The sequence below is a fragment of the Ursus americanus genome, chromosome 9 (assembly GCF_024610735.1).
Source record: "Ursus americanus isolate L20-20 chromosome 9, mUrsAme1.1.p, whole genome shotgun sequence".
Taxonomy (NCBI): domain Eukaryota; kingdom Metazoa; phylum Chordata; class Mammalia; order Carnivora; family Ursidae; genus Ursus; species Ursus americanus.
Window position 1 is genome coordinate 73,028,677 of NC_142135.1, and position 13,853 is coordinate 73,042,529.

The window sequence follows — 13,853 nt, forward strand, 5'->3', positions numbered from 1 at the left end:
TAAAAAGTGCCTGGACCATAAGTAAAAGATATTTATTGACTAATTTTAGAGCCTGTGCCACAGAGGTAGGGATCTGTAGGAACATTCTCCAGAAACAGCACCACTGATTGGTGCTATTTTTCTTATACTTCTTCTACTAGCAGATCCAGGCCTGATGGGCACCATTTCTAACACTATCCATCTACCTTACTAGCACTACTCACCCTCCCTGGCATTCTCCTGCAGACCCACCACACTCAAACTGCAACCCCTGGCAGATGCCCTTCCAAAGAGCCTTTTGCCTCACCTCCCCTGACAGGTAGCCTCAGCTAGGACCATAACCCCCACAAAGTGGATCCCACTGACCAGTATGCTCACAGCAGCTGTTTCCAGGCCTCTCAGCCACCCATGCCAAAGGCCAGTCCAACCCACCAGTGTGCCCACAGCAGTCATGTCCCAGCTGTGCAAAAGGGTACACACACAGCACATGCGGGAGATACCCTTGGAGCACCTATTTCTGGTAACCAGGGGGTATTGCACTTCTAAGCCCCACAGGACACCTTCTACATAAGGCTACTCCTTCAAGACCAGGAGACATAGCTCATGTACCTAATATATAGAAACAGAATCAGGCAAAAGGAGGTGATGGAGGAATATGTTACATATGAAATAACAAGATAAAACCTCAGAAAAGGAGCAAAACAAAACTGAAATAAGCAATCTACCTGAGAAAGAGTTCCAAGTAATAGTCATAAAGATGCTCACTGAACTCAGGAGAAAAATGGATTAACATAGTGAGAACTTCTATAATAAGACAGAAAATTTAGAAAGGAACCAATCAGAGCTAAAGAATAAATAACTGAAATTAAAAAATGCACTAGAGGGAATCAAAAGCAGATTAGATGATGCAGAAGAACAAATCAGTGACCTGAAAGACAGGATAGTAGAAATCACCCAAGCTGAACAACAGAAAGAAAAAAATAATTTTTTAAAAGATGAAGACCTACCATTTGCATCGACATGGGTGGATCTGGAGAGTATGCAAAGTGAAATAAGTCAAGCAGAGAAAGACAATTATCATATGGTTTCACTCATCTGTGGAACATAAGGAATAGTGAAGAGGACCACAGGGGAAGGAAGGGAAGACTGAATGGGAAGAAATCAGAGAGGGAGACAAACAAACCATGAAAGACTCTGGACTCCAGAAACCAAACTGAGGGTTACAGAAGGGAGGGAGATGTGGGAATGGGGTAACTGGGTGATGGGTATTAAGGAGGGCACCTGTTGTGATGAGCACTGGGTGTTATACACAACTAATGAATCACTGAACACTATCAAAAACTAATGATGTATTATATTTTGGCTAACCAAACATAATAAAAAAGAGAAGAAAAAGAAAGAAAGAAAGAAAAGGAAAGAAAGAAAGAAAGAAAGAAAGAAAGAAAGAAAGAAGAAAAAAGAAAGAAAGAAAGGAGGATATTTTAAGGGACCTCTGGGAAAACATCAAGTGTACTAACATTTGCACTACAGATGTCTTAGAAAAAGAAAGAGAAAAGGGCAGATGACTTATTTGAAGAAATAACAGCTGAATCTGAGGAAGGAAACAGACACCCAGGTCCAGGAGATACAGGGAGCCCCAAGATGAACACAAAGAGGTCCACACCAAGATACATAATAATTAAAATGTCAAAAATTAAAGATAAAGAGAGAATCTTAAAAGCAGCAAGAGAAAAGAAACTAGTAACATAACAAGGGAACCCCCATAGGACTATCAGCTGAATTTTTACTAGACACATTTTAGGCCATAAGGGAGTGAACTGATATATTCAAAGTGCTGAAAAGAAAAGCCCTACAATCAAGAATACTCTACCTAGCAAGGTTATCATTCAGAATTGAAAGAGAAATAAGAGTTTCCCAGATAAACAAAAGGTAAGGGAGTCACCTCTAAACCAGTCTTACAAGTCTTCACCACTAAACCAGTCTTACAAGAAGGGTTAAAGGGACTTCTTTAAGCAGAAAAGAAAAGCAAACATATAATAAAGGTACTAGATCAACCACTTATAAAGCCACTATATAGGTTAAAAGAAAAAAGTAGTAAAAATCAATTATATATACCCACAACTATATATCTATAATAATAGTAAGGCAGTGGGGAGAATATAGTGCTTTAAGAAAATGTTTGAACTTACATAAACATCAACTTAAATAGACAACTATATACCTAGGATGTTACATATAAACTTCATAGTAACTACAAACAAAAACCCATAGTAGACACACAAAAAAATAAATAGAAAGGAATCCAAATACAGCACTAAAGAAAGTCATCAAAACACAAGGAAAGAGAGCAAGAAAAGAAAAACGGAACACAGAAAAACTACAAAAACAACAAGGAAACAATGGGCAAAATGACAGTAAGTACATACCTATTGGTGATTACTTTAAATGTAAGTGAACTTAATGCTGCAACCAACAGACCCTGTTTTTGGGTAACCAACAACATTTTTCTCCCAAACTACAATAATACTAAAATTTGTTTGGAACAAAAGACTGTGAATAGCCAAAGCAGTCTTGACAAAGAACAAAGCTGGAATCTCAATCCCAGATTCTAAGACAAATTACAAAGCTGTGGTAATCAAAGCAGCGTGGTACTGGCACCAAAAAATATACACAAAGATCAACAAAACAGAAGAGACAGCCCAGAAATAAAGCCAGAATTATATGTCAATTAATCTACAGAAAAGGAAGCAAGAATATAAAATGAAGAAAGACAGTCTCTTAAACAAATGGTGTTGGGGAAAATGGATGGCTACATTCAAAAGTATGAAATTAGACTGCTTTCTTCCACCATACACAAAAATAAACTCAAAATGGATTAGGAAGCTGGGGCGCCTGGGTGGCTCAGTCGTTAAGCGTCTGCCTTCAGCTCAGGGCGTGATCCCAGAGTCCTGGGATCAAGCACCACATCAGGCTCCCTGCTCTGCTGGGAGCCTGCTTCTTCCTCTCCCACCTCCTCTGCTTGTGTTCCCTCTCTCGCTGGCTGTCTCTCTATCAAATAAATAAATATGGATTAGGAACCTATATGTGAAACCTGAAACCACAAATCTCCTCAAAGAAAATACAGGGAGTAATTTCTCTGCCATTGGCCATAGGAAAATTCTTCTAGATAGCTCTTCTCAGACAAGGGAAACAAATGCAAAAATAAACTATTAGAATTAGACCATAATAAAAAGGTTCTGCACAGCAAAGTAAACTATCAACAAAACAAAAAGGAAGCCTACTGAATGGGAGAAGATATTTACAAATAACATATATGATAATGTTAATATTCAAAATATATAAAGAACTTACACAACTCAACACCAAAAAAAAAAAAACAAATAATCTTATTTTAAAATGGTCAGAAGACCTGAATAGACATTTTCCAAAGAAAACATAATGATGGCCAACAGACACATAAAAAAGTCCTCAACATCACTAATCATCATGGAATTGTAAATTAAAATCACAATATCACTTTACACCTATCAGAATGGCTAAAATGAAAAACACAAATAACGAGTTTTGACAAGGATAAGAAACCTTCACGCACTGTTGATGGGAACATAAATTGGGACAGCCACTATAGAAAACAGGATGAAGGTTCCTCAAAATTAAAAACAGAGCAGTGCCTGGGTGGCTCCATCAGTTAAGCATCTGCCTTCAGCTCAGGGTCCTGGGATCAAGCCCTGCATCAGGCTCTCTGCTCAGTGGGGAGTCAGCTTCTCCCTCTCATTCTCCCTCTGTGCTCTTCCAATCTATCTCAAATAAATAAAATCTTTTAAAAATTTAAAAATAGAATTATCATACAATACAGCAATTCTACTACTGGGTGTTTACCCAAAGAATACCAAAACATTAATTTGAAAAGATATATGCACCCCTACATTTACAGCAACATTATTTACAATAGTCAAGACATGGAAGTAGCCCAAGTGTCCATCAATAGATGAATGGATAAAGAAGAGGTGGTATAGAGGGAGGAGTTAAGATGGTGGAGTAGTAGAGGGGCCCTGAGCTTGCCTCATGCCTTGAACACAGACAGATCAACATCCAACTATTTTGAAAAATTATAAATAGGATCTGAGGATTAAGAAAACAATCTGCACAGTTGGAAGGAGACAGCATGGCAGATCCAAGTTTCCAAGGCGTAAACTGGGGGAGAGGAAAGTCATGGAGCCACGAAGGGGAGGGAACCCTTTTCACAGAGCAAAGTGAGGGAGAGGGAGAGAGCAGGAAAGAGGAGAGCAGGTAGAGATCACAGAATAAGCTTCAGTGAAGAGGTCCCCTGGGTCACACTGGGAGAGATCACTCCCCTTCCCTGAGTACATTTGGAAGAGCATATTTTGCCTCTCCACGGACAAAAGGCCAGCTGGAAGCCATTGAGCAGTGTTCAACGGCAGAGACAGAGGTGTGCACAGAGGGCAGATAACCTTGTAGCAGCTTTTCACTGTAAGCCACAATAAGCTTAAACCACCAAGCGCACGCAGAGTGGCTGCTTTTCTGGGACAGAACTGAGCAGAAAGCGGAGACACGGGCAGACTGCAAATAACCTGGCCACTGCTTTTAACTGTCTGCAACAATGGATTCAAGCTTCTGTGCAACTGCTTTTCTGGGACAGAACAGAGTCACGGACTGAGTCACGCAGGTGGCAGAACCTGGTTGCAGCTTTTCCATGTGCGTCACAATAAACTCTAGCCACCTTGTGCGCACTATGCAACTGCTCTTCTGGGACAAGGCAGTGCTGGGCACACTATGACACTTTCCTCTGGGAGAGGGGCAGGGGTCCACATCTTGCAAAACCCTGTAAAACTTGGGAGTTTTTAATCTGAGACACGGGCCACAGATAAAATACAGGAGATCTGTGGTGCCAGGTGCACCAATGGTCAGGAAACAGACAGGTTAAAGGCAGGGAAGTGACTAAAGCCTGAGACACAGATTGTTCACTTTTCCTCCTGAACAGTGGTGACCAGGAATTCCTGTACCCAGGGACCAGAGGGTGGGGCGATGCCATATTCCTCCTCCACCACCCCTCCCTCCCCCCACCCACCAACACAGGAGGACTTCAGAAACACATTGCCTCCAGTGGAAGCTGGAGAACGCTACATCAAACCCCACCCCCTGTGCCTGGCAGGGTCATTTTACAAGGGCAAATCGGTTTGTGAGCTAGCCCAGCAGGCCTCTCACTCAGAGGACGAATGCAGACCCCCCCACATGTATCAAGTCTAGTAATTAAAAAGTGGCCCAAGACATCAGCTTCTTATGGAAATAGGACCTGGCTTATTTCCTTTTTTTTTCCCCTTAATTTTTTTAATTTTTGATTTTTAATTTTTCTATTTCTTATTTTTTTATTTTTTAATCATTCACATATATGTATGTATGTATGTATTTGGTATCGGGCTTGTAATTTTTTGTTCATTTGTTTGTTGGCTGATTTCTTTCTCTTATTTTTAAGATCAGGCTTCTTTCTTTCTTGGCTTCTTTCTTTCTTCCTTTCTTCCTTTCTTCCTTTCTTTTTTCTTTTCTTCTTTCCTTACTTTTTTTTCCTTCTTTTCTTCTTTATTCTTTTCCAGGCTTATCTTAGCAAACAAATCAAAGCACACCTAGTTAAAGGTCCAAACACTCCCACTATAAGCAAGGATGAACTCTGTAGAAGACAGACCAGTGGGAATGAGCAGACAAAACAACAGCAGAATGTATACAGCATACACCAGAAACACTTCCTGAAGTTTTCTGTTACTGTTGTGATTGTTGTTTTTGTTTTGCTTTTTCTTTTTTCTTTTTTCTCCCCCACTTTTTTTTCTGGAAAAAAATGACAAGACAGAGAAATTCATCCCAAAAGAAAGAACAGGAGATAGTACCTGTAGCCAGGGATTTAGTCAATATGGATACAAGATGTCTGAACTAGAATTTAAAGCAACAATTTTTTTAAAGATTTTATTTATTTATTTGACAGAGAGAGACAGCCAGCGAGAGAGGGAACACAAGCAGAGGGAGTGGGAGAGGAAGTAGCAGGCTCCTAGGGGAGGAGCCTGACGTGGGGCTCGATCCCAGACCACTGGGATCATGCCCTGAGCCGGAGGCAGACGCTTAATGACTGCACCACCCAGGCGCCCCTAAAACAACAATTTTAATGTGCTAGCTGGGCATGAAAAAAGGCATAGAAGATACTAGAGAATCCCTTCCTGTAGAAATAAAAGAACTAAAATCTAGTCAGGCCAAAATTAAAAATGCTATAACCAAGATGCAGTCCCAAGTGGAGGCCATAAAAATGAGGATGAACAAAGGAGAAGAGCAAATCAGTGATACAGAAGATAAAATTATGGAAAATAATAAAGCTGAAAAAAAGAGGGGAAAAAAACTATTAGATTATGAAGGTAGACTTAGAGAACTCAGCGATTCCATAAAGGGAAATAATATCTATATTATAGGAGTCCCAGAAGAGGAAGAGCTGGAAAAGAGGGCAGAAGGCTTATTTGAACAAATTACAGCTGAGAATTTCCCTAATCTGGGGGAGGAAACAGACATTCAAGTCCAAGAGGCACAGAGAACTCCCCTCAAAAATCAACAAAAAAGGTCACCTCAACACATAATAGTGAAGCTTGCAAATTTCAAAGATAAAGAGAAAATCCTGAAAGTACTTTGGGACAAGAGGTCTTTAATCTACAATGGTAGACACATAAGACTAGCAGCAGACCTGTCCACAGAGACCTGGCAAGCCAGTAGGACTGACATGATATATTCAACATGGTAAATGGGGTAAATATGCAGCCAAAAATACTTTAACCAGCAAGGCTATCATTCGGAATAGAAGGAAAGAAAAAGAGCTTCCAAGACAAAAACTAAAGGAATTCATGAATACTAAATCAGCCCTGCAAGAAATATTAAAGGGGACCCTTTGAGCAGAGAGAGAGAGATCAAAACTAACACCGACTAGAAAGAAACAGACACGATCTACATAAACTGTGACTTTACAGGTAATACAATGGCACTAAATTCATATCTTTCTATAATTACTCTGAATGTAAATGGAATCAAGCCCAAATCAAAAGACATAGGCTATCAAAATGGATAAAAGAAAAAAGACCCATCAAATATACTGCTTAAAGGTGATTTTAGACCCAAAAACACCTTCAGATTAAAAGTAAGAGGGTGGAGAACTATTTATCATAGTGATGGATATCAAAAGAAAGCTGGGGTAGCCATCCTTGTATCAGACAAACTTTATTTTAAACCAAAGACTGTAATAAGAGATGAAGAAGAACACTATGTCATGTTAAAGGGGTCTATCCAACAAGAAGATCTAACAACTGTAAATATTTATGCCCCTAACTTGGGAGCACCTAATATATAAATCAATTAATAACAAAATTAAAGAAACTCATTGATAATAATACAATAACAGTAAAGATAGTAACACCCCACACACAGCAATGGACAGATCCTCTAAGCAGAAGATCAACAAGGAAACAAAAGCTTTCAATGACACCCTGGAACAGATGGACTTCACAGATATATTCAGAGCATTTCATCCTAAAGCAGCAGAATACACGTTCTTCTTAAGTACACATGGAACATTCTCCATAACAGATCACATTCGGGGTCACAAATCGGGACTCAACCAGTAAAAAAATATTGAAATCATACCACACATATTTTCAGACCACAATGTTATGAAATTTCAAGTTAACCACAAAAAAAATTTTGGAAAGACCACAAATACATGGAGGTTAAAGAACATCCTACTGAAGAATGAATGGGTCAACCAGGAAATTTAAAAATAATTTTAAAAATACATGGAAGCAAATGAAAATGAAAACATGAGAGTTCAAAACCTTTGGGATGTAGCAAAGGCAATCCTAGGAGGGAAGTATATAGCAATACAGGCCTTGCTCAAGAAGCAAGAGAAGTCTCAAATATACAAACTAACCTTTTACCTAAAGGAGCTGGAGAAAGAATAGAAAATAAAGCCTAAACCCAGCAGGAGAAGAGAAATAATAAAGATTAGAGCAGAAATCAATTTACAATGACATGGATGGGACTAGAGGGTATTATGCCAAGTGAAATCAGTCAGTCAGAGAAATACAAATACCATATGATTTCACTCATATGTGGAATTTAAGAAATGAAACAGATGAACATAGAGAAGGGAAGGAAAAATAAAAACAGAGAGGGAGGTAAACCATAAGAGACTCTTAACTACAAGGAACTAACTGAGGGTTGCTGGAGGGGATTTGGGTGGAGGGATGAGGTTCTTGGGTAATGGACATTAAAGAGGGCACTTGAAACATAATAAAAAAATTTTTTTAAATAAAATAAAATAAATAAAGAGGGCACTTGATGTAATGAGCACTGGGCGTTACACGCAACTGATGAATCACTAAATTCTACCCTGGAAACTAATAAAACATTATGTGTTAACTAAATTGAATTTAAATTAAAAAATTTATTAAAAATTAAAATTCTTAAGCATCAAAGGAGACTACCAAAAGAGTGAAAAGACAACCTACAATATAAGAGAAAATATTTGCAAATCTTATTTTTGATGAGGGTCTAGTATTCAGAATATATAAAGAACTCTTACAACTCAACAACAAAAGAAAAACAACCTCATTAAAAATGGATTAAGCATTTGAATAGATATTTTTCCAAAGATATACGAATAGCATACAGTACATAAAGTGATACTCAATATCATTAATTATGAAGATGTAAATCAAAATGAAAATAAGATCCCACTTCACACCTACCCATGAGGTTTAACTAGAATTTTTCTAATCGACAATGTTAGTGAGAATGTGGAGAATGAAACACTCATACTTTGCTGGTGAAATATAAAATAATAGAGCCACTGTGAAAAACAGTTTGGCTGTTCCTCAAAACATTAAACATAGAATTACCATATGACCCAGAATTTCCACTTTTAAGTACATATATACTCAAAAGAAATGAAAACGGGTGTTAAATAAAAAATTACTTACACACAAATGTTCATAGCAGCACTATTCACAACAGCCAAAGGGTAGAAACAACCCAAATATCCAACAACAGATGAATTCATAAACAAAATGTGGTGTTTCCATACAATTAAATATTACTCAGCCATAAAAAGGAAAGAAGTACTAATACATGCTATAACGTGGATGAACACTGAAAACATTACGCTAAGTGAAAGAGGACAGACACAAAAGGCCATATATGATTCTATTTACATGAAATATCCAGAATTGGCAAATCCTTAAAATCAGAAAGTAGATAAGAGGTTGCTAGGGGCTGGGGGAAAGGAAATGAAGAGGCTGTATTATGAGGTTTCCTTTTGGAGTAACTAAAATGTTCTGGAACTAGGTAGTGGTTGAACAACCTTGTGAATATACTACCTCCCACTAAATGACAAGCTTTTAAATGGTTAAAATGGTAAATTTTATTTTCTGGATTTTACCACAATGAAAGAGAAAATATCTGTTCAACAAAACTATAAGGAAAAAGGAAAGAAGGAAAAGCAAAAGAACCTAAGAATACTTACAAGAAACCAATTCATCAGAATGAGTGAAAACTATGATCAAAATCAACAAGTTACTAAACTTAAAGAAGCCATCACTTCTTCAAACAAGATGCAAATGTATAGGTCCTAGGGCTCAAGAAAGAAAGAACAAGGGGCGCCTGGGCGGCTCCGTCGTTAAGCGTCTGCCTCACGGCGTGATCCCGGCGTTCTGGGATCGAACCCCACATCAGGCTCCTCCTCTGGGAGCCTGTTTCTTCCTCTCCCACTCCCCCTGCTTGTGTTCCCTCTCTTGCTGGCTGTCTCTATCTCTGTCAAATAAATAAATAAAATCTAAGAAAGAAAGAAAGAAAGAAAGAAAGAAAGAAAGAAAGAAAGAAAGAAAGAAAGAAAGAAAGAAGAAAAAGAAAAGAAAGAAAAAGAAAGAAAGAAAGAAAGAAAGAAAGAAAGAAAGAAAGAAGAAAGAAAGAAAGAAAGAAAGAAAGAAGAAAGAAAGAAAGAAAGAAAGAAAGAAAGAAAGAAAGAAAGAAAGAACTCAAAGCTTTTTAACATTTGGAAAGAAAGAAAGAAAAAGAAAGAAAGAAGAAAGAAAGAAAGAAAGAACAAGACAACAGAAAGAGCTGAAATGTAGGTGGCAGTGCTGAGAAAGAAAGAAGCATCAAACTATGAAAATGGTTTCCTGTGGAGAAGAAAACAGGAATGAAGAGTTAAAGTTGTTCCTTTGTTACTACAGAATTCGGAATAATTTACCTGAATACACCATATGTATAACTTGATTTAAAAGTACACATGAAATAATATAATAGCAGAACAACAACAGAAACAACTTAGACTCTTTTGGTGTAGTCACTTCTAAAACTATTTCTTACACATGCGAAATAATAATAAAATCTTCATTTTTTACTTGTAGTGCCTTTCAACACAAGAAAGAGTTTCTTTAAATATTGACTCTATAGAAACTATGGAAAGGATAGTTCAAACTAAACTATTAGTTTGGTTCCAAATGATTCAGCCTCTCCCGTGACATCTGTCACCTGAGTACACAGATTGTAGTAAACCAAACACCCAGGACCACATGGAAATGAGTATTCTATAATGATTTGAGATACCTAAGGATACTCTTTTCTGATTGTGATTTTATTCTCTATTTCTACCCAGTCTAAAATAATCTCTCTATGCATCCAATCATTCATTCAACAGATATTATTAAATACCTATAAAGTGCAAAGTGCTTGACTCATTTCAAATCTTTTCTTTGGTTGCTAATCTTTCTGACTTTAGTTTAACAACTGGTCTGATACTGGTCTCCCCTGCTGCCTCTGTTTCTCCCTTATCTTGATTTCAGTGTGTCTAGTAATGAACTAATAATTTAATTATGACTTCATTGCTCTCCTTTATTTGATAATTGTACTTTTTCCTTTGCAACTTTGACTTTGACCCTGATCTGTTTGAGCCCCAGCCAAAAAGGCATAAGCCCTTGCTCCTGACAGCCACAAGTACAGAAACAACAGAAGCTGGCCATCTAGTATTTCTCTCCAGCTATTGTCTCTTACCATATTGCAGTTTTACTTGTGTATAATCTGGATGAACAAAAACTGCCGAATTACTTTTGATTGATCTTCTACAGGACACGTGGTGGGTGTTATAACGGAAAGCACCAATTTGATAGATTGCATTCATTCCAAAGTACCAACTACCTGTATCACTTATATTAACAGGTTTCACTCAGTTTTATTACTTACAGTAAATATGTCTTCATGGCCATTCTGAAATTGAGATCCATCTGTTCCATAAAGATATATAGGAGCTGAACTTCTATGTTGTCCATACAGTATAATATAAACCTGTGAGCTGGTCCCTGAATTTGGAAAGTCACCGGTGATTATGGAAACTTTCCAGTTACCACCTACAGAAGCACAAATAACACACAGCATTAAAGCAACTTATAAAAACAGAAGACTCAGAAGAGCTGGTCATCATAAAGCCAGGAGAGTTCAGAAAGACATAACTTACTCTTTGCCATCTCCTTTGGCAAGTACTATCACACAAGATTTAGACTTGGTTTTTAAAATACCCAATAAAATTACTATGTCCTACAATGTAACTGTGAGAATATTTCCTAGATCTTTAATAATAAAGTTAAAGACATACAATTATCCTGTTATACTTGGTCATGCTTGGACTCCAAGAGAGTTGCTATATAACTTCTCTAAAGTTCCCTGTATTTTGGCAATATATTTCCAATATTGTTAGCTCTGCCATGTAATATGTGCATTCAGAATTATACATTTTAAGATCTTCTGAGTTTAGATATTTATTTTCCAAAGTAAAAAATTATGTAATAATTTATATAATCATAAAAAATGGAATCAGATAAATTAGAAGGGATTTGAGAAGTCATCTGGCAATTTCTACACTTATTGTTTTAAGTATCCTTCATCAATAGATGAAGTAACTGAGTTCCACAAATGTTAAATAAATTTTGTATCCCAGCAACAAATAAACAGTGCTAAAAAATATAGGCTCATGGTGAATATAACTGAGATTAACTAAACATTATAGCACACTGATAGTGGTATGATATTACTTCCTAGGATTTCAATTTAACTTTGTTAGGTTTCTCTGGAAAAAAAACATCAAAGAGAAAAGTGCAATAATGTGAAATTAGGGAATATACTCGATTATATAAAAGAAGTAAGAATATGAGGCAAAAACATCAGAACTATGGATTTAAATTACATTCTGTTCTTTAAATTGTGGTTTTCTCTCTCCCATGTCCAAACTAAAGTTATAAACTGAGGGCTTCAGAGGGGAGGGGGTGGGGGAATGGGATAGACTGGTGATGGGTAGTAAGGAGGGCACATATTGCATGGTGCACTGGGTGTTATACACAACTAATGAATCATCAAACCTTGCATCAGAAACCAGGGATGTACTGTATGGTGACTAACATAATGTAATAAAAAAAATTTAAAAAGATAAATAAATAAACTAAAGTTTATTTCCCATTTTGATCATTCAAATAGTAATGAAATCCTAAATTTAAGTTTTATTTATATGGTACAATGAATATATGTTAAATTAATGCATGTGTTTAAAAATCTACTTTGAAACAGGGAATTCTACTTTATTTTTCTAACACATGGCAAAAAACCAAGTTAGGCTACCAATCATCCTGGTAGACAATCAGTTAGTAAATAAAAACCTCATTTTTAAAAACTGAAAGAGGAAAATACGCTATCTTTAACAATGGCAAAAATAGTTAAATTGCAATTACAAACTAAAGAACTAGGAAAATTCTAGCTGTGTTTTGTAGACTAGTATGTTAGTGCTTATTTGAATAAAATGAAATAAAGCTCTTCAGCTTCTACTCTCTTAGAAATGCAAGCAAAAACAGTTCAGGGGAGAATCAATACTTGCTAAATGTACAAGGACCAAATCAATAGGGAAAGAAATTGCATTTTCCAACAACTAAGATGAAAAAGGATAAAAAGTATAGGAATAGAAATAAAAAAGAAAATAATGAAATATGATGTCAGTTTACCGTAGGTCTTTACACCTCTTTAAATCATTAAAACCTTAACCTTGGAAGGGGATGTTGTAAAAGCTGGAGTAGAATGTAAAGATCATGAGCCAAGATTCATCTTTAAGTTTATAACTTACACTTCAATCAATAGCCAACAAGTCATTGAATCATTACTAGGTGTCTGATGTCATGGGGAGGAATAGATGGAAAACATAAAATGATGTCTTTGTCCTCTGTCAGTTTCTAATCTATATGAGGTACTAAGGCCAACATACAAAAAGGGGAAAAAATCAGAACATTCTTATTGTAAGATTTTTGGAGAAGAGAGACCAGATCACAGAGAAACTACCAAAACAAACATGAAAAATAACTTTTTAATTTAAAAAACTGGCAAAAAAATAGCAGAAATTAAACAAAGAAGGTACAGAAACTCATGCTATAATCTCTGTAAAGTAGAAGCCGAGAGAAGAGTAACACAGATTTTAGGAATTTGTAGGGCACCTAACTCAGCTTGTTGAGCAACATTATGGGAGAGAAAAGGTGAGGAGATAAAAATCTAAAAACCTTCTTAATCTTTATATCCCATTAGACCCCAATTTGAAAAAGAGTAGGCTGAAGGGGTAAGTAAATGGACTGGAGAAAAACAGGATGCAGGGAATGGATATATAACTTGAAGAAAGACTCAAATACCATATCAGATATAGAACAACTATACAATTTGAATAGTCCTATATATTCCAAAAAATAATAAATTTATGGTTAATTTCTTTTCACAAAGAACTGCAGGCCAAAATGGTGAATTTTCTACCA

At 36.6% G+C, this 13,853-nt stretch overlaps 1 protein-coding gene across 1 annotated transcript in view; it reads right to left on the reverse strand.

The window, feature by feature from the left end:
- The window catches only part of RP1 (RP1 axonemal microtubule associated), a 296,245-nt gene that overhangs the window by 248,391 nt on the left and 34,001 nt on the right, over positions 1 to 13,853 (reverse strand). The window contains exon 3 of the mRNA XM_087864419.1: positions 11,260 to 11,423. Within this exon, the coding sequence (XP_087720545.1) occupies positions 11,260 to 11,423 (164 nt within the window). The remainder of the gene's footprint in view (positions 1 to 11,259; positions 11,424 to 13,853) is intronic.